The 18,131-nt window shown below is 39.0% G+C and overlaps 1 protein-coding gene across 2 annotated transcripts; it reads right to left on the bottom strand.

Annotated features, from left to right (window-relative positions):
• Window positions 1-1,152: 1,152 nt before the first annotated feature.
• On the bottom strand, window positions 1,153-17,173 carry LOC128735024 (calcyphosin-like protein). 2 transcript variants are annotated; one of them, XM_053829483.1, is made up of 5 exons: window positions 16,988-17,173; window positions 2,001-2,278; window positions 1,787-1,939; window positions 1,468-1,725; window positions 1,153-1,410 (listed from the first exon to the last, which is right to left on the bottom strand). In XM_053829483.1, exons 2-4 carry the CDS (start codon window positions 2,276-2,278, stop codon window positions 1,509-1,511), a joined length of 648 nt encoding a protein of 215 aa, XP_053685458.1. In that variant the 5' UTR covers window positions 16,988-17,173; the 3' UTR covers window positions 1,153-1,410; window positions 1,468-1,508. The 2 variants fall into 2 exon arrangements, with proteins under 2 accessions (XP_053685458.1, XP_053685457.1); XM_053829482.1 differs by having other exon boundaries at window positions 1,153-1,725.
• Window positions 17,174-18,131: the final 958 nt, after the last annotated feature.

Genomic DNA, 18,131 nt, shown 5'->3' with positions numbered 1-18,131 from the left:
ATAACATTGAAACACATCGTTGCTTCATTAAATCACTGAGAAAATCTTCGAAAATTATTGAAAAAGCTGTCTTTTGTGTTGTTTTTAATAAAGAAAAATTAATTATGAACATACATTTCTCTTAAAACTATTGAACCACGTTTTCACCATAGGAGGTTTCAGTTAATTTCAAACTTAAAATTCTTATTTCCAGAACCGAAACAGTATCTTGGCAACACGATAGTTCATCAGTTGTGCTGCAGCTGCTGCTACTGGTGAACAGGTTCCATCAACTCAGAATTTGTTTTCAGTTTTGTTAGAAAATAATAAAACTTTCGGCTAGTGACAAAGCCTTAGATAATAGAAAAAAAGATAGTGAATAATATGGTATGTGACAATTGAGTGCTTGACTTTCAGAGTGGTTGTAATCAGTGCTGAAAATTTGATGAATTCGTTAGTAGCGAGGTGGCGATTGCTGAAGAGCAGCTGAAAAATGTACGTTTTTGGACAACAATTTTTAATTCATCATATTTCTTGTCGGAAACCCAGTAAATTGTGTTTGTGTGAATCAAATGTATGGTTAAGTGATTTGTGAAGATGATCCTATCAAAAGATTTTGAAAATATGAATAAAAAAGTGCATTTTCGGATCATTTATGTTCAACTGATTAAAATAGGTAACACTGCTTAACTCGTTCCTTACCCTACATGCATTATGATAAAATAAAGCAAAATTAATATGAATAAAATTTTCTTTGTTTTTCCCTTGCGTAGTATTGCAGTCATAATATACCTCAGAGAAGGCGATAATGGTATTATTAATCTGTTAGACTCCCTATCGAGTGGGTAGGGGATGGTAAAACTCCTAAAATTGATTGAATCTTACTTGACGACCAGACTGCAGATTGTCCGACTGAAAGAACACCTTTCTGACCCAATAAAGGTAACATTCGGGGGGTTTCACAGGGCTCTCATTTAAGTCCTTTTCATTTTGTTTATCAATGACGTAACCTTAATACCGAATCGTTTTAAAGTACTGGTTTATGCTGATGACATGACAAAACCCTCAGTTAAAACTTTAAGTATTTCGACGTTTTTTACAACTGGTGCATCAATAGTCTGCCCGGCCTGCATTTTACTTTCGAAAAAAATAATACAACAAGTCAACTAGGCAGTAACCAAGTTAGTCGAACATTGTTTTATTACTTCTAGTCACAATTGTCCATAGTATGGTATTAAATTATTATGTTTGTCAAATGTTTAAAAATATTAACTGCATAAAAAACATTACTTTCGAGTCCTACAAACTAATAACGCAAAAACAGATGGAATAGACAGAGTATAGCGGGCAGTTCCAAGACTGTGAATGTTTCATCGCACTTTTGAAAATCGCTTTGTTTCTTTTTCTTTTATTTGGTAGCATGCTGCTCATCTAAAGATGTACTTTGATAATAAATAGTATTGTTGCATTTTTAACGACTTAGCATACGTTACGGGACAACTGCGTCCAACAATATTGAGAAAGGTGATTTACAGTTTGTAGGCCTGACGGACCATCAGATCGAAGTAGGCGTCTGAATCGATTGAGGCACTTAGACCGGAGTAGTAGTTGAGAAACTCTTCCTTGGTGACGGTTCCATCCACGTTACCATTCTCCTCGAAATTGGCAAGGAACTTGCGTAGAATGTTGTCCTCAGTTTCCTCGCCGCTGATGTACAGTGGGTGGTTCTTGACCGAGTAGACGTTCCTGTGAAAAATTAATCAATTTCAACATCTGTTTAACTTGAATCATAACCTTGAAACTATACTTCAAATCTTCAACCGTGATAGTTCCATCGCCAGTTTTGTCCAACTTAGCGAAGGCTTGTTCAACGATGCTCTTGCGCGAGTCGGACATGAATGGTCTTATGGCAACCAAGAATTCCGTCATGTTGATGGAACCACTGCCATCCGTGTCGAATCTGTACGAAAAAAAAATTACATAATTTTTATCATTCATTGGTAACCAGTTTACTTCATTACTTATTGAAAATCTCCGTTGCTTCCTCGCTGGTAACTTCCAGTCCGGTGTCGTGCAAACCCTTGATGAATTCTTCGACCGACAGTGCCTTGTTGCCGTCGTCGTCCATACGACGGAAGCAGCGGCCCAGACCTAGGATTCCGGATGCCCCGCGGGCCAGACACATGTGGCGCAGCTTCTCGACGGAATCCGATAGCGAGCCGGACGAGAGCGCACGACGGCTGCGGTTGATCATTTCCGATTCTTGACGCGACATTGCACTGACGGGACGATGTGCCATCTGGAATTCAGTGCGATGTAAAATTTATTAATTAATATCTATTCGTATTAGTAGATAGTATCGTAATAGTAGATTTCTATTACTACATTGTATTTTTTTTTTCATTGAGGATGCAAATAATGTGACAGCATTTGCATCCCAAATATAACCCATCCGGTTTTAAAAAAAAAGGCCGTGTCGATATTTGTAGCAATTACACACCTGCAGCCGCAAGGTTACTCTGCTTTGACAAGCGGGTAGTCGTGCGATTGAATTTTAGTAACATCCTTCCAATTGATGTCTAATGACTAGCGCGGGTTTGTTTTCCGGCTACTTTTTACTGGAAGATAAGGACCACTGCGACCATTATTTTGCTAAATTGTGCTACTAATTTCCTTTCCTTCGTGCTAAATTCTATATCATCCCGCTAAAACCTTTTGACAAGACAGAAGTCACTTTTATAAGTTAAATGTAATGAACAACTTCGCCAAGGATTGCTACCCAGGTAAGGCTTCGTACACAAATTACGTAACGCTTGGAGGGGTGGGAGGGGGCCCAGTTTGCGTTACTTTTTGTTACATAGGGGGGCGGGGGAGTCCGAAGAATAGTTACGTAACAAAATTATGAATACCAAAAAACAGCCGCAAAACGAAGAAAAGACGTGTTGATGGTGTGAAACAGTGAATTTATTTAGACTGATGGAGATTCAAATTTAAAATTCTAGTTTGTAGCTCATGAAGACGATCCTACTACATTTCCAAATATTGTGTATCCAGGACAAAATTGGACTTCCGAAAAAACGGCAAACGATTTTTCTTCCGTACCGTACAATAAACCTAGTGTCGGAAGTGGTGCGCTGTATAGCACGTCTCAATTGCTATAGCGCACTACTTCCGACACTAGGTTTATAATGTATGGTACGGAAGAAAAATCGTTTGCCGTTTTTCCGGAAGTCCAATTCATTGCTGGCGACACAATGTTATGATTGATAACCAATTGACCTCAACATGAATCAGTGCCTGATTGTTGTTTTTAACATGATTTTGTTCAATTCATTAAAATAAAAAATTATTCGATTTGTTGGAATTTTTTTCAATGTAAAGGGGGGAGGGGGTTTGGCCAACGTTACGTAATTTAATGGGGGGGTTATGCCAATCGTTACTTATCGTTACATAGGGGAGGGAGGGGGTAAAAAATCCGGATTTTTTGCGTTACGTAATTTGTGTACCACGCCTAACCAATATTTAAGCATTAACGTAATCAGTAAATCAACCGTTTATTGATATTTCGGGCATTTTTTGACGTAGGACTACGTCTTTGTTTACTATACTGAGACTGGGTAGCACTTTGTGAAATCGAAAATAGAAGTGTAACGTTTGAATGAAAGATTTCAAATACTAATAACTGCTAAACTACTGAGCGAAACTGGACAATTTATATGTCGTTGGATAGTTAAAATGACCAGCAATTTATAGGAGATAAGAAAGTAATTTAATGGAGGGTGCGAGACGGGGGGTTCTTACAAATTTCCTCATGACTCGAGAACTAATCAAGCAAATAGAACCAAATTTAGCATGTGAGGGTTTCAGAAGGCAAGAATTTTTTCTATGGTGTACTGAGACCCCTCCCCTCTTTAGGAGGGGGAGCTCCCATACAAATGAAATCCAAATTTTCTCATAACTCGAGAACTAATCAAGCAAATGGAACCAAATTTGGCAAGTGGGGGTTTTAGAAGGCAGGATTTTTTTTCTATTGTGTGCTGAGATCATCCCTCTTTTAACAGAGGGGGCTCCTATACAAATGAAGTACAAATTTCCTCATAACTCGAGAACTAATCAAGGAAATGGAACTAAACTTGGCATGTGGGGGTTTTTGGAAGCAATAATGCTATTTTATGATAGTTCGAGACCCTTGTGGTAGGAGGATAAGGCAGTCACAGATTCCTATAAACATACATATACCAGAAATGCAGTTCGCACTAGTCTTTGATCTAATGATCTTATATAGTCCTACGCCACCCTTTCGTACCCCGCTGTATACCTTGTAGTTTTTGCTGTACGTTAATGTAAATTAGTTTTCTTTTTTGACTGCATTGCGGTTTTAAATAGGCATCCAAAATTCTATTCAAAGTATTCTTATCAGTATAATTAGCTGCAAATAAGTAATGTCGACATTATAAGAAGGTTAGCAGTAAAGAAGCCGTATACTTTGTCAATAGAATAGTAAACTTAGAACCTATCCTTCTCTAATCGCGCGTTCGTGACACCAGTTTAGCGCAAAAAGAAATGCAGTGCAGGTTCCAGCAAACACCCGGACTATGTCACAATAGAGCAATAGTGCTGGTCGCAGTGATCAGTCCACACAATTAAAAAATACGCTCGTAGTTGCTAGTTGAAACTTTTTTTTTTTGGTTTTTAGTGCTATAAACTTTTATTTTAAACTTGAAAAGCGCGATAACCTTGGAAAAAATATCAAAGTTGTAGGTTGGAAAAGGCCACAAATTTAAAGCTAAAGCTCTATTGCCTGGAAAATAAACCTTTTAGAAATTATAAAATATGTTAGATTTTTTTATATAAAGTTTTGCGAAACTTGAATTAATGTCCTCTCTTTTTACGTCCAAAATTTGTAATTATGTCTTCTTTTTACGTCTTAAATTTAAATTACGGTCCTCTATTTTTACGTTATTAATATTGAATTAATGTCTTCTCTTTTTTCGTCCAAAATTTGAATAGTCCTTTTATTACGTTTGAAATTTGATTTAATGTCCTCTCTTCTTGCATCCAAAATTTGAATTACCGTCCTCTTTTTTTACGCCCGAAATTTGACTTAACGTCCTATTTTTTTACGTCCGAAATTTGAATTAACATCCTCTCTTTTTACGTTCAAAATTTGAATTATAGTCCTTTTTTTACATCTGAAATTTGGATTAACGTCCACTCGATTTACGTCCAAAATTTTAAAATATGTCCCTTTTTACGTCTGAGATTTGAATTAACGTCCTTGAGATAATGTCCTCTCTTTCTACGTCCGAAGTTTGAATTGATATCCACTTTTTTGCGGCCGATTTTTTAAGTCACCCCAATACTGGACGTACAACGAGACTTGATTGTTCTTATGTACTTCTAAATATACAAACAATTCCATGAATAACGCTGATAATGTGTAACTGATAGAAAGGTAAGTAGCAAAAGGTAGAAAAGCAATCTGAAAAGGTAAGAAAACTAATTTGATAAATAACTTGAGGAAAATTATTTGAAGAAAATAGAAACATAAAGTAAGACAAATTGGTAGCATGGTAAGAAAGAGAAGTCTAGATTAGGTGAGATCAAGTGAGAGAAAGTAAATGAAAGAGTTGGTAAGAAAGGGAAAGAGAACGAGTTGGTGAGAGAAAGACAGAAGGAGTCAATGAGAGAGGGATAGAGAACGAGTTGATGAAAAAAAGCGAGAACGAGTTCGCTCGAGAGAAAGAGAACGAATTGGTGTTTGTGCATGAAAGAGAGAGAAGAGTATGTTAAGAAAATAACAAGAGGGAAAAACAATAACGTTATAAAATATTTGTGAAGGCCTAGCGAGGAAAAGCAAAACCCCAAAGTCAAGCAAAATAACGGAAGAAAGCAATATAGCGACAATAAAAGAGCAACCGGAAAAAAATAAAGATAAAATGTAATAGAAAGTAAGAGAAGGGAGATATAGGCGAGAAAGGGGATGTACTATAGTGAGATAGTAAACAAAATAGTTAGTGCGCATTTCCATCTCAACTAGCAAAACGGTTCGAAATTTTACCAATATCATGCAAAAATTCATTTTTCATTGAACATAAATTTCTTCGAAAAGAGAAACTTTTCAAAAGGCCATTTTAAGAAATGAGATTAAGTTTTTCCAAAAAATCATATCGAAAACTGCTTATTTGATTAAAATAACGTGGATGGAAAAGTTGTAGGTAATTAAATGTACTTTTAGAGAAAAATTACACTGAAAGATTAATTTTCTCAAAACAAATGCCCTCAGATTTGCTTCAATTTTTAAAGATGGCTTGAATTATGCCTCTAGTGAAGAACTATCGATGGACACTTTTTCAAGTTAAATCTTTGAAATTTACCAAGTTTTTAAAATTATCCAAATTTTACTTTTTTTTGTAAAATTGAAACAAAATCAAATTTAACGAGTTATTTTGGATATTTCGAAAGTTATGTCATAAACTTTTTCCTCAGGACCATCCATTCTCAAGTTATCGCAAATTTAAAGCCCAAAAATTACGTATTAGTGTAATTCTATGCGAAAGCTGTCTCGGACACTTCGTTTTAGGTTACAAAGCAAAAATCATAAAATCATCACATTTTCAAAGAAAATTGCTCAACAAATTGCTTGCGGCAGTGCTGCCAAATATTTTTTTAATTCGTTTTGAAAAGAAAATTTACATTTTTATCTCAACGAGTAGAAGTTTCAATCCCATCGTGTTTCCCAGGTTTTTTTTTACATAAGAATCACTTGTTATCACGAAGTGTACAGTACCTACCTTGTGCGTTCTTATGCATACCTACTCATTGGTGAAAGAAATTTGTTTCCCAATTTGATGCGGCATAATTATAAAATCAATTACCTTTTTGGGATTTTATTTCCATACTAGGAATGGAAGCAAGACCCCGTAATTAAACAGTAAAGGCGCGGAATACTCAGGCCAGGGTTACAAAAATGGCAGACGTCGGATGAGACCTTGCAGATATTCATCAAACGATAAGGAGCGGGAAAGTATAGTCCGAATTAAAACGAGTTGTTTTTTCAATTAGCGTAAAACATAAAATAAATTCAAAGCATATAATTGTGGTTTATTAAAGCTCAGTAAAATAGAAGGTTAGGTTCATGGTCGTTTTATTGTTAAAGCACGCCTCAGCTTGTGCTTATTATTGATGACCAGCTAACGATAGTGGAAACAACCACTTAGCACTCCATAGTGCGCGAACTCGTCCTTGTATAGGTTAATATAAAAATAGCGCTTCTAACCACTAGTGAATGCATAAAGCAAGCAGTCGTTAGAAGGTTCCTGAGAAGAGAATCTCAAAGTCATCCACAAAAGGAATGTTTCGAAAGAAAGAAAATTGTTCTCTTCGGACAACCGAAACGACTACTCTCAGGTCAAGGTTAAAACAAATGTAATCAATTATAATATCTGAATCCATTGTTGAGCTGAAAATATCTTCACACCATCCCACAATTCAACCTTGATAACGATGTTTATCCTTCACTAGTCAATGACGATAGATCATTCACCCTTCGGTTACTAATAATAATTAGCAGGTTGAGCCCTTTACTGCCCGCCTGCCTTCTTGTGCGGTTCTTTTTCTAAGGTCATCATGAGTACACATTTCTCTGATTCCATTTGCATTAGTTCATCATTTATGCAACTAGTAACTTTTTCAACATTTCAATTTTTGTGGATTCACTGTTGTGCTCAGGTAGTACGTTGGGGCTTGTACGGTCCAATACATGTACTTTTACCAAATTAACGTAACTGGCAATCGGTCCACTATCGACCGTACGTCTCCATTGCGGAATTTTGTTTGACAAACACGCACTAGAGTCGAACCGCCCACTGCCAAGCTTTGGAAGCGTAAGGGTGGGGGATGATTTTTATAACTTAAATGACCTCATTTTAACACCACCAGTCTTACGTTGAATGGGAAAGATCAATTCTGCCTATACTGACAATCTTCTGGTTGATCATTCCGATGAAAACAACCGAATTGCACACAAAAAAGTAGCACCCGATTGCGTATCACTGCGAAGTTCGCCGACGTCATCGATTTATCAAGGTTCCCGGATCGAATCGGCATGGGAATTAGGTCGTTAATGTATTCATTCATTCATAGATACCTTGAGGGAAATTCTGTTGTTGAAATTGTGTATCGCCCGCATAGTGGTCGTCGCTTTGTAAAAGAATAGAATATCCGTTTTTTTGGTGTTGTTCAGGAAAACCGCGAACGGACAGACGAAAAGTTAGGACACAGGGTTTTTTCTTCACTCTACTGAGGTAGACGCGGTCACTGTCGTAATTTTGCTTAGGTTTTGCAAATGTGCAGATTTACTCGAAGTCCCCGGTTGAAGAATTATTGAAAGGCACTACTGTAGAGCTCATATTTCGCTTCTAGCCTATTAGAGTAGATACTAGTCTCTAGCAGTACGTTTCGATTGTGCAAAAATCTACCAACGGAAGATCGGTTCTTTGATGTTCGCTATACGCGCACGAAACGAGTACGGATTGTTTACTCGGTTAAGACTCGGCAAGGACTAATCTCCGCTGCAAGGAATGTGGAAAGCGAAAGGCTCAAGCATAGGGAAAATACCCAGTAGCCAAAGGTCTGCCGTACACACACCTCTTGAAACGTCCGGTGGTGTGTGAAAAGTAGGTGAACTCGGTGTCGGCGAAAAAAGGGTAAAACGGGAGAGCCGGGGGGAAGTGAAATCAACTGATAAATTATGGAACGTGTTGTATGGGTAATTGACGTGTGCGGCTTAAATTTGTTATTTTGTTATTTTTTCCCATTTTTGTTTCGATTTAACATCTTCTGGAAAACTTTTAGGGAAAATCTAGTTAAAAAATATCGGACTTTTAAAATAAATCAATATCCTAATAAAAGGAGGGTTTGTTGATCAACAAACATATGCTTTCATTTCTTCGTCGTACTGCAAAATATGTTTATCCATTGGAAGTGAAATCAATCGGTTACTATTGATGTCAGTCGCCAGTAGCTATTGTTTGCTGTTACGCAATCTTTTCCCCCAGCACTTGGAAGGAAGGCAATCAAGAAGCAACACTTTCGATAGCTTCCGTTCAATGCAATGTCTAAAAACTAATATTATCATATTAGCACGTTCTACAGTTCAAATTAATAATTGACTTCCGTGTGAATTCAAAACTGCTATCATTCATTTTACCTACATCGCACGATTTGCGAAATTCCCATCAACCACCAACTCTGATCGTGCGTTCCCATCACACCCGTTCAGTCAGTAGGCGTAGTAGGTGGTGGGGTTTGTTTATACCGGCGGATCCTATGGCAACGCCATAGCAGTTTTGCGCTTAGAAATATACCTAGGACTCCGTTCGGTAAAGCCGTGTACGACAAGAACTATATTGAATGCCTATGTGGTCGTCGGAACGAATGCGAAAGTTCACATCCAATTCCGTGTGGGGTTCGTGACTTTCGCTTTCATCACGACTCTTCTGCCTCTGGTGAGCATTTGCCGTGTGACTTGGCTTGATTGGGTTTTGCACATGAAGTGAAGGCACATTGTCTGTTCCAGTAACGGTAGGAAGTTAAAATGCTGACTGGGTGAATCGTTAGCTGAAGCTCCTGCTAGAGGGCGATAGATGGCGCATTGAACCGAGCCGGTTGTGCTTTTATGGAATTGATGGAACTGTATCGTTTTATTACTAAATTTTAATGAATGTACTGCTTCAAGTGAATATTTGGCGTACTTTTTTTTGGCAAATTTTAAAATTGTTCTAGAAGAGGATACATGATGTAAAAGCACAGATTGAAGTGAGTAAATTGGATGAGAAAATTTCGGTAATTAGGTTTTTTTTCACTTCAACAGAAACACATTTTTTGTTAAAATATGAAATCTGAAATTTTACTAAATTTGCCTGGAAAATCAGGGATTTTTGTTTTTCGTATCGAGTTGCCATGCTGATCCATCAAAATCGATTGCGCGATTAGGGTAGCCAACCTATGTTGGATCCCATCAGCAGCCGTCTACAATTTTGACACTTCCATTTGATTTTGCTGTAAATGTCCAAATTATGTACAGCTGCCGATGGGGTACAAATACGTTGGTTACTCGGTAGGGCGATATCTTTGAAATAAAAAAAAAGGGCGTAACATAAATGTGGGCGCTCTCTTCGAAAACTCAAATGCTTCTCAACAATGGATCGGCTTAACAGCTCGGAATCGACTATTCTACCGAATCCCAAGTGATTAGATCGTTCAAGAAGCATCAGACTAAAGGTCGGACGGGAGAGTATTTTCAGCCATCTCAGTGGTATCCTGAACAATATTTATGAATTATGGTGCAACTCTTTTCGAAACAAATTTACATACCAATTGGTTGGATAACATTTGCTGAATATTTAAGTGCATTTTGGTATTAACCCTTTATAAGGCAGTAGCATCTACGTGTAGAATTAACACAAATCATTCATTTGATGCAATCTAAGTGTGTTAATATTGGCTGGGAGCGGTTTGAGGTTTTTGAATATGTCGATGTAATGAGATGCTTCCAGTGCTCCAGTATGGGCACAAAGCAATTAATTGCAGCAACACTCTGTGCTGTTCTAAGTGTGCTAAAGGACATCCTGTCGGCCAATGTGAAGCAAACACCGAAAAACGCACTATATGCGTTTCTGCAAACGAACAGCTAAAAACCATCGCGCGCTGAGCAGCTAGATGTAAATCATGCATGCTGGAGTACAAAATGTCCACTGTATCCAAAGCGTCTCAAAAAATCAAAGTTCAAAATTGACTATGCTGCATAGCAGTCAGTTCAAACTTCACCGTGGATTGATGCCAACTCTGGACCGGTGGCTCTAAACGACGAGTACGATGGACCATGCTGGTGTGGTGACAGGGTCTTCTAACCCAGTTATGCAGGCAAGTGCAATTGTAATCCGGACATTCCTTCCGCTGATGTATTTCCGCTTCCAACTTGGAATCTCCACATGCAGAGAGTTTTGTTTCGGAACTTCCACGTCAATGGCGTGGATGGTATTTGTGCATACTATCAGAATGTACGAGGTTTAAGGACTAAGGTGGACGACCTATTCCTTGCAACTAATGACTGCAACTACGATGTAATCCTGCTAACTGAAACCGGCTTGGACGGCTGCATCGATTCCCTTCAGCTGTTTGGATCTTGCTAGCGCTGCTGTGGTCGATAGATTTGAATTCCTGAACTTGAAACAAGTCAATTCACTGCGTAATAATCTCGGACGAACACTGGACCTCGTTTACTGCCTTCCTGAACAAGAGATCGCTGCGCGTCGGGCTATTTCTCCGTCACTTCCTGTTGATTTTCCCCATCCTCCATTGGATTTATTTTTGCCTATACTGGCATGCCCCGTTGAAGTTCCGGCTGTCAGTTTCGAAATTGCGCCTCTGAACTATCGTCGTATTAACTTTGATGTTCTTGTGAACCACCTTTTGTCTCTGGATTGGGCTACTTTATTAGACGAGATCGTTGTGAATGATATGGCACTGCGGTTTCGCGATGCTATTTGCACCTGGCTGAACGAGAATCTTCCCAGAATTAAACCTCCTTCAAAACCTGTCTGAAGTAATAGTGAGTTGCACAGATTGAAACGACATCGAAGCGCAAAGCAGAGACTACTTCGTAAGCAACGAATACCGCAGAATAAACACGCTTTCAAATTTGCCAGCGATGCATACCGTAGGCTAGATAGTTCTCTCTACAAATCACACGTACTGTGGACGCAATTCAGATTGCAAACTAATCCAAAAAGCTTCTGGACATTCGTAAACTCTAGGAGGAAAGGATTCCTTCTAGTGTATTCTTGGGCGGAACGGAATCATCACCTGTTACTGAATCTTGCGAATTATTCGCTGATCATTTTTCTTCTGTGTTCGCCAGTGGATGTACCACGCAGTCTGATGCTGAAATAGCTGCGTCAGGTGTCGCCGATGGTGCTATTGATCTGGACATTTTTGACATCACTCCCGACATGGTCATTTCTGGTGCATAGAAATTGAATCGCTCCTACTCGCTTGGTCCCGATGGTGTTCCGGCTATTATTTGCTGTCGCTGCGCTACTGCTCTTGCTGTGCCTCTAAGTCGAATTTTCACCAAATCGTTTGAGCAACGGAAGTTTCCAACGCTGTGGAAACAGTCCCATATGTTTCACGTATTTAAAAAAGGAGAAAAGCGAGATGTAAGGAACTGCAGAGGCATTACCAGTCTTCTGCTGGATCAAAGCTCTTTGACATTATCGTAAGTAGTATAATTCTGAATAGCACCTAAAATTATATATCAGTCGACCAGCATGGTTTTATGCCCGGTCGTTCTGTGGCGACGAACTTGATGGATTTCACTAGTACCTGCATCTCACTGATAGAAGCTGGAACTCAAATTGACGCTGTGTACACAGATATTCAGGCCGCTTTCAACACAGTGGATCATCGAATACTCTTGCACAAGCTCTCTAAACTCGGTATATCTGATTGACTTCATGGTTGAGCTCATATCTAACAGACCGTACTTTACGGGTCAAATTGGATTCCACAGTTTCACGTGCATTGAGTAATACTTCTGGTGTTCCGCAAGGCAGTAACCTGGGACCTTTGTTATTCGCCTTGTACTTTCACGACATAACCATTCTGCTTGGTTCCGGATGCACACTGGTATATGCCGACGGTCTAAAGATCTACTTCGTTTTGAAATCTATCGCTGATTGCTACCGATTGCAAATGCTGTTGGACACCTTTGCTGATTGGTGTAATAAAAACAAGCTCACAATAAGCATTGCCAAATGTGTGGTTATAACATTCCACCGATGTAATACGCACATCTCATTTGATTGCCGAATAAACGGAGCTATTCTCGGACATTATACTGCTGTCATCTCTAGAGCTTCGCAACAATTTGGGTTCATCACAAAAATTTCCCGAGACTTCACAGATTCCCATTGTTTGAAGGCATTGTACTGCGCGTTGGTATGGCCAATACTTGAGAATGCCTGTGTCATTTGGACTCCTCATAACCTGTGTTGGAAAGTCAGAATAGAACGTGCTCAACGAAGATTTGTTCGAATCGCCCTGAGACATCTACCCTGGCGTCTACCTCACAATCTTCCCCGCTACGTAGACCGATGCCAGCTTTTGGATTTGGAGACATTAGAGAGTCGTCGAAGGATTTAACAAGCAACTTTTGTGGCCAAGCTGCTTAACAATGAAATAGATGCCCCGGCTCTGCTGTCCCGTATTGAGTTTCGTGCTTCACGTAGACAGCTTTACTCATCCAATTTACTGGCAACCAGATTCCATCGGACTATGTACGGGTTTTATGAACCATTGACGTCATGCATCCGCACCTTCACGCTGGTCGAAGAGTTATTTGACTTTGGAGACATTTCTTCACGCGCCTTCAGTAGAAGACTGACAAGATCTAGGATGCTGCAATAGCTTTGTTCTAGATTTAAGTTTATATTCATGTAGATAATATCAAAATTGTCAGATGAATCGACCAAAATACAAATACAAATAACACTAATGGCCGGCTGTGAAGTCTGTCGATAGAGAAGGCCAGAAGGGTCATGTTTTAGAGAGACGTTTAAGCCCAATTTACCTCCGGTATCAAGTCTCATTAAAAACCTAATGTAAGTGCCATTTCATTTCCGATTTCAAGCGCAATTTAAAGTCCTAATGAGGCCAAATTGGTTATTTTAATTCAATGCTAATTTTAAATTCAATTTCAAATCCGTTTTCAGGCCCAATTTCAGGAGCTTTTTAATATTCGATAAGTAATTACAATTATGCCTCAGATCTTAAGTACAATTTGAAGTCTAATTTAACGTTTCAATTTCAAGCCTAATTTAATTTCATCATTAATTTTAATTCATTATTAAAATACAAATATTACGGGACGCAAAAATTTAGGTTGACTTTAATTTTATATTTTACATAATTCATTCTAATGATGTTCTCCTAGTTGGCCTCGAGGTATGATGCTGGCCCAATAAGTCAGTCGTCGTATGTTCGAATCTCAGCTGGGAGAGGCTGTTAGCGTTAGTAGGATCGTAGCAACTGGCCCTGCAATTGTCCTGTACTCTTACAGCTGGTTGCGAAGTCTGTCGTATAGAAAAACAGAAAGTCAAGTTTCGATAACCCATTTAGGTCAAGTAAGATTTCTGTTAATGTTGATCGAAGAATCCTAGAATGCATAAAGTCTTCTCGACAGGAAAGGAAATTCAGGTAAAGCTAACCAGGGAGAGGGTGACAAGGGGGTAATCGCTGATCCGCAGTGAACCACTCTGCAAAAGTAGGAGCAAAATATTAAACCTTTTAGTTAATTTTATAAATTCAGAAAGGAGAGAAACACGTTTCAACGTCTTAACGTTGACAAGATTGGTATTCGACTGTATTACAGAGTTGAAATCATATATCTATGCAGGCTGCGGGACCAGCGGTGCGTCTGATAGCAGCGGCTTTTTGGGATTTGGCAACGGATTCTCGTTATAAATACTGTGCACTAACTGTTTAGTCTCGAGGGTTGGGCTTGGGACACGGGTGCGGCTCTATGATTTAAAGTTTCTGTCGACTAACGCGAACGCTCACGCCTTGCTGCGCTCAATTTACTTTGTAGAGCTACACAAATGGCAGGGGAATGGAATATGAAATTTGTTCCATGAGTCGAGCAAGTTGATAATTTCTTTGTGGTTCATTTGTGGTTGTTTGTGTGGAAAAATTGATGACGGGTGCGCAGTTGATGACGACCCGTGTTAGACGGGGCTGACATCTCCACTTTTTTCTACACTACCACCCCTATTCTGTATTTCGAACGAATCTTTTGCTCGTTCGACTTGTTTCGAACAAGATGTTTTGCCCATAAAAATAGGTTACACGTACTTACACCACCAATGATAAAATGGTTCAAAGTAAAATGAGAAATTGATAAAAATCAGCAAACCTCTCGTCTTCTCTATAAATTTTCTCTACAGGGTGTTAGGTAGGTTTATGCAACTATTTCAGAGGAAAATAGACGACCACATTTGATGAAAATGAAAAGAATCCTTCTACGCATATAGTCAATCGTTATAACGATTATTAAACGTTTTTAGCTTTCGGTTAAGTTTGCCTTAAATTAGTTCTAGTACAAAAAGTATACTTACTAGCTCAATTCTCTTACCTTCATTCGAAAACTGAGCAAATTTTTCATTGGAAATTGCCTTTAAGCTTTCTATTGCATGAAATTTAGTAACTTCTCAGAAGTAAATAAGCGTGTTAAAGTTGGTTGCTTTTATCCATCAATTTGCAGCTCTGGTATCGATCTACAATTCGTTCTGTAGCGTGAAACGGCTATCTCTTATAATTTCATTGCAATTTAATTTTAAACGTATCGTGCTGAGTGTTGAATTACTATCTGAAAACACACGAGTTCATACAGCACGCATAGCACACTAGATCACCGCGTGCGACAGACATGGTTTGGCATGTATGAAAAACAACAATGCCAGCAACCACGTTTTTCATAAACTGAGGATTCGCCTTCACTTTTATGTGCATAATCCTGCAAAACTCAAACTGCTTGGGGTTTTCCGCAGGCAGTAGCTCTTGAATATGTAGTGTAGAAAGGATGCATTTATACCGGTTCAGCACGCTCCATACCTTCCAGTGCGACACGGGGTTGTGGCGCAACTTGGCTTATGTTTGTCTTGGGTCTTGGGAAAAGAGATAACCGCTTCACGTCAAAAGACGAATTGTAGAACGGTACCAGAACTTCAAATTGATAGATAAATGCAATCAACTTTATTACGCATTTTTGGGAGAAATTTGATGAAAACACTTATTTCAAAGCGCTTTGCTTCTGAAAAGTTACTGAATTTCTTGAAGTAGATATAAGTGTTATTGATATTTAATTTAGTCATTTCCCAACCAAAGGAAATCAAACTTTAAGAAAATTAAGAAAGAAACGCTCACAAAAACCTTAGTCCTTGAGAAAATGTTAATTGCCTTTACCTGTTGCTTGTGTGCACAAATTTCGAACTCTATTCAATTTTGACCTCTACAGGCATTCAGGTAATTTAGACAATACCAATTTTTTGCTATTTTCCAGCTTCAACTTCAATTTAATATTCAGTCACGCCTTTTCGTACCAGTTTTCGCAACTCATTTTTGATTTGTTTCAGGCTATGATTCAACTGGCACTAATTCACGTCCATTCTATATTTTCCACCACGTTATGAGTCAAAAGTAAACCAGTACCATTTGCCAATAAAAGTATGAATTATTTGCAATAATTCTGTATCCGTTCTAATCGAATGCCGCAGCCACAAGTTCAGTCATCCAGGGTTTTCCACACAATCTTTCAGCGTAAACATGGTTGAGGCCGAGACCTATTCTGGCAAAATGTGCTCACTAGAGTTTCATCGAGAACGGAGGAAAAACCAGCCACGCGTGAAATTATTCGTCTTGGTTAAGTCGTTTTCTTCCGATGCGATGTGTGTCGTTCGACAACAGTGCGGCCCCAGCCCCAGACAAGGCCAAATATGGAACCTTGCGACGTCGGTTGCTGCGAACAAGCAGGCAACAGTAAAACCCAAATACGCTTCGCTGACCCCGATCACCCAATGAGCCGGGCCGTTACCATACCTAGGTAAATGATCCTAATTTAGTTTAGGTTGCTTGAAACAGTTTCAAGCTGAAGTGAAATCATTCGCTTAATTTTACGGTGAACTTAGTTTTCCTCTTATTAAGTACGCAAATACTAGGATCAATCACGACGAATTGCTCATATTGCTTCAGCTCTGAGCGTTCACATTTTTTCCTATGAATTCATCGCAGATGTATGAATGAAACAATTTGCGACATCTTGTGACTCATTTCGCACTTTACAAGGCCACCATCGTGATGTGAAGATGTGAATCAACTGCTTTTTTCTAAGCCTTATAAACACACATAAAAAACAACATGTAGAGTAGATAGAGAAGATTAAGATATTTACACAATGGTACGCCCCACAGATGAAAAAATCTGCCTCTATTTAGAGCAGAGGAAAAAAGTGTTAATTTCTTATTTTTCCACAACACTTCACTAGCGTCCGTCAACACCTGTGCAGAAATGCAGCAAACTATCTGAAGCACTGTACACTGTTAATTTTAAGCCAACCGAACGAGAAGCGAACTTAACCGGACCGTACCGTTGAACGCGCAAATCGCAAATGCGAACCAATTTTTTCTCGGCTGGCGGCTTCGCCGTCCATTACTATTAGTCAGCCGGGCGCGCGCCACGTGAATATCTGTGTTATTCTTTTCCGGCACAGCACCCCCTCCTCTGCCGATGCCGATGCCGGTGGCACCTCGGATACAGTAATTTAATACCCTTCTATGGGGGTGGGGCGGAGGTGCCCGATTGCCCCGGCTCACCGCGCTGTCTGCTGTATGCATTTCAATGGGGCAGGGTAAATGGCCGTTTTCTTTTCCGAACAAAGATAAAATCATGGAAGGAACACTCCTAATGGACAGTTATTTTGTGCTTTTGGAATTAAACTTAACGTTGACATTGAATTTTGTACGGTTTTCCAGATTTGCAAAAAAAAATAAATTTTACTTTAACAGACTAATTTTTCTCTTCTATTTATTACTTCCTTTCTATTGCACGAAACGTTTCGGACTTTCGATTAAATATTGATCGCGTGTGCTTGTAATAAAGGATATCCATTATCGTTGTCCTCGTGGACCGGGAGTCCACGTTGCTTCTACCTAATTATGGTGCTCTTATCGCGTTTTACTATTCATGTAATATCCCCCGTTTCAAAGAAAGTAATGTTTGACACACAAAAGATAATGATCAATGGCAAACCACGGTTACGGTCATATTACGGTCCGGGTGATGCGATACGATGCGACGTAGGGTATGTTGCTGCTTCGTCGTAATTGCCTATTCCCGTCCTATCCAACACAAATTATTAAAAATATCAGCATTTTTATGAAACACAATGCGAAACTAGTTATTCCCTAATATTTTAGTTTGCTGACTATCATACGTGATCAGTCAAAATGAGCTGAGGTCTATTTAAATGCTTTTTATCATTAAAGATGTCCTACCAGCTAAATTTCCTACGTTTTTTCGTGCGACGAAGAAGAAAA

This window comes from Sabethes cyaneus, chromosome 2, assembly GCF_943734655.1.
Source record: "Sabethes cyaneus chromosome 2, idSabCyanKW18_F2, whole genome shotgun sequence".
NCBI classification, from domain to species: Eukaryota; Metazoa; Arthropoda; class Insecta; order Diptera; family Culicidae; genus Sabethes; species Sabethes cyaneus.
Note: the sequence above shows the minus strand (reverse complement) of the source record. Positions and strands in the feature narration are given on the sequence as shown.

Bases quoted from the DNA above. Each gene is read 5' to 3' on its own strand.
- LOC128735024 (XM_053829482.1), bottom strand. From the start codon at position 2,278: ATGGCACATCGTCCCGTCAGTGCAATGTCGCGTCAAGAATCGGAAATG. The intron at 1,940-2,000 runs GTAATGAAGTAA...TTTTTCGTACAG, and splicing joins GCAACGGAGATTTTCAATAA to ATTCGACACGGATGGCAGTG. The intron at 1,726-1,786 runs GTATAGTTTCAA...AATTTTTCACAG, and splicing joins ATCACGGTTGAAGATTTGAA to GAACGTCTACTCGGTCAAGA.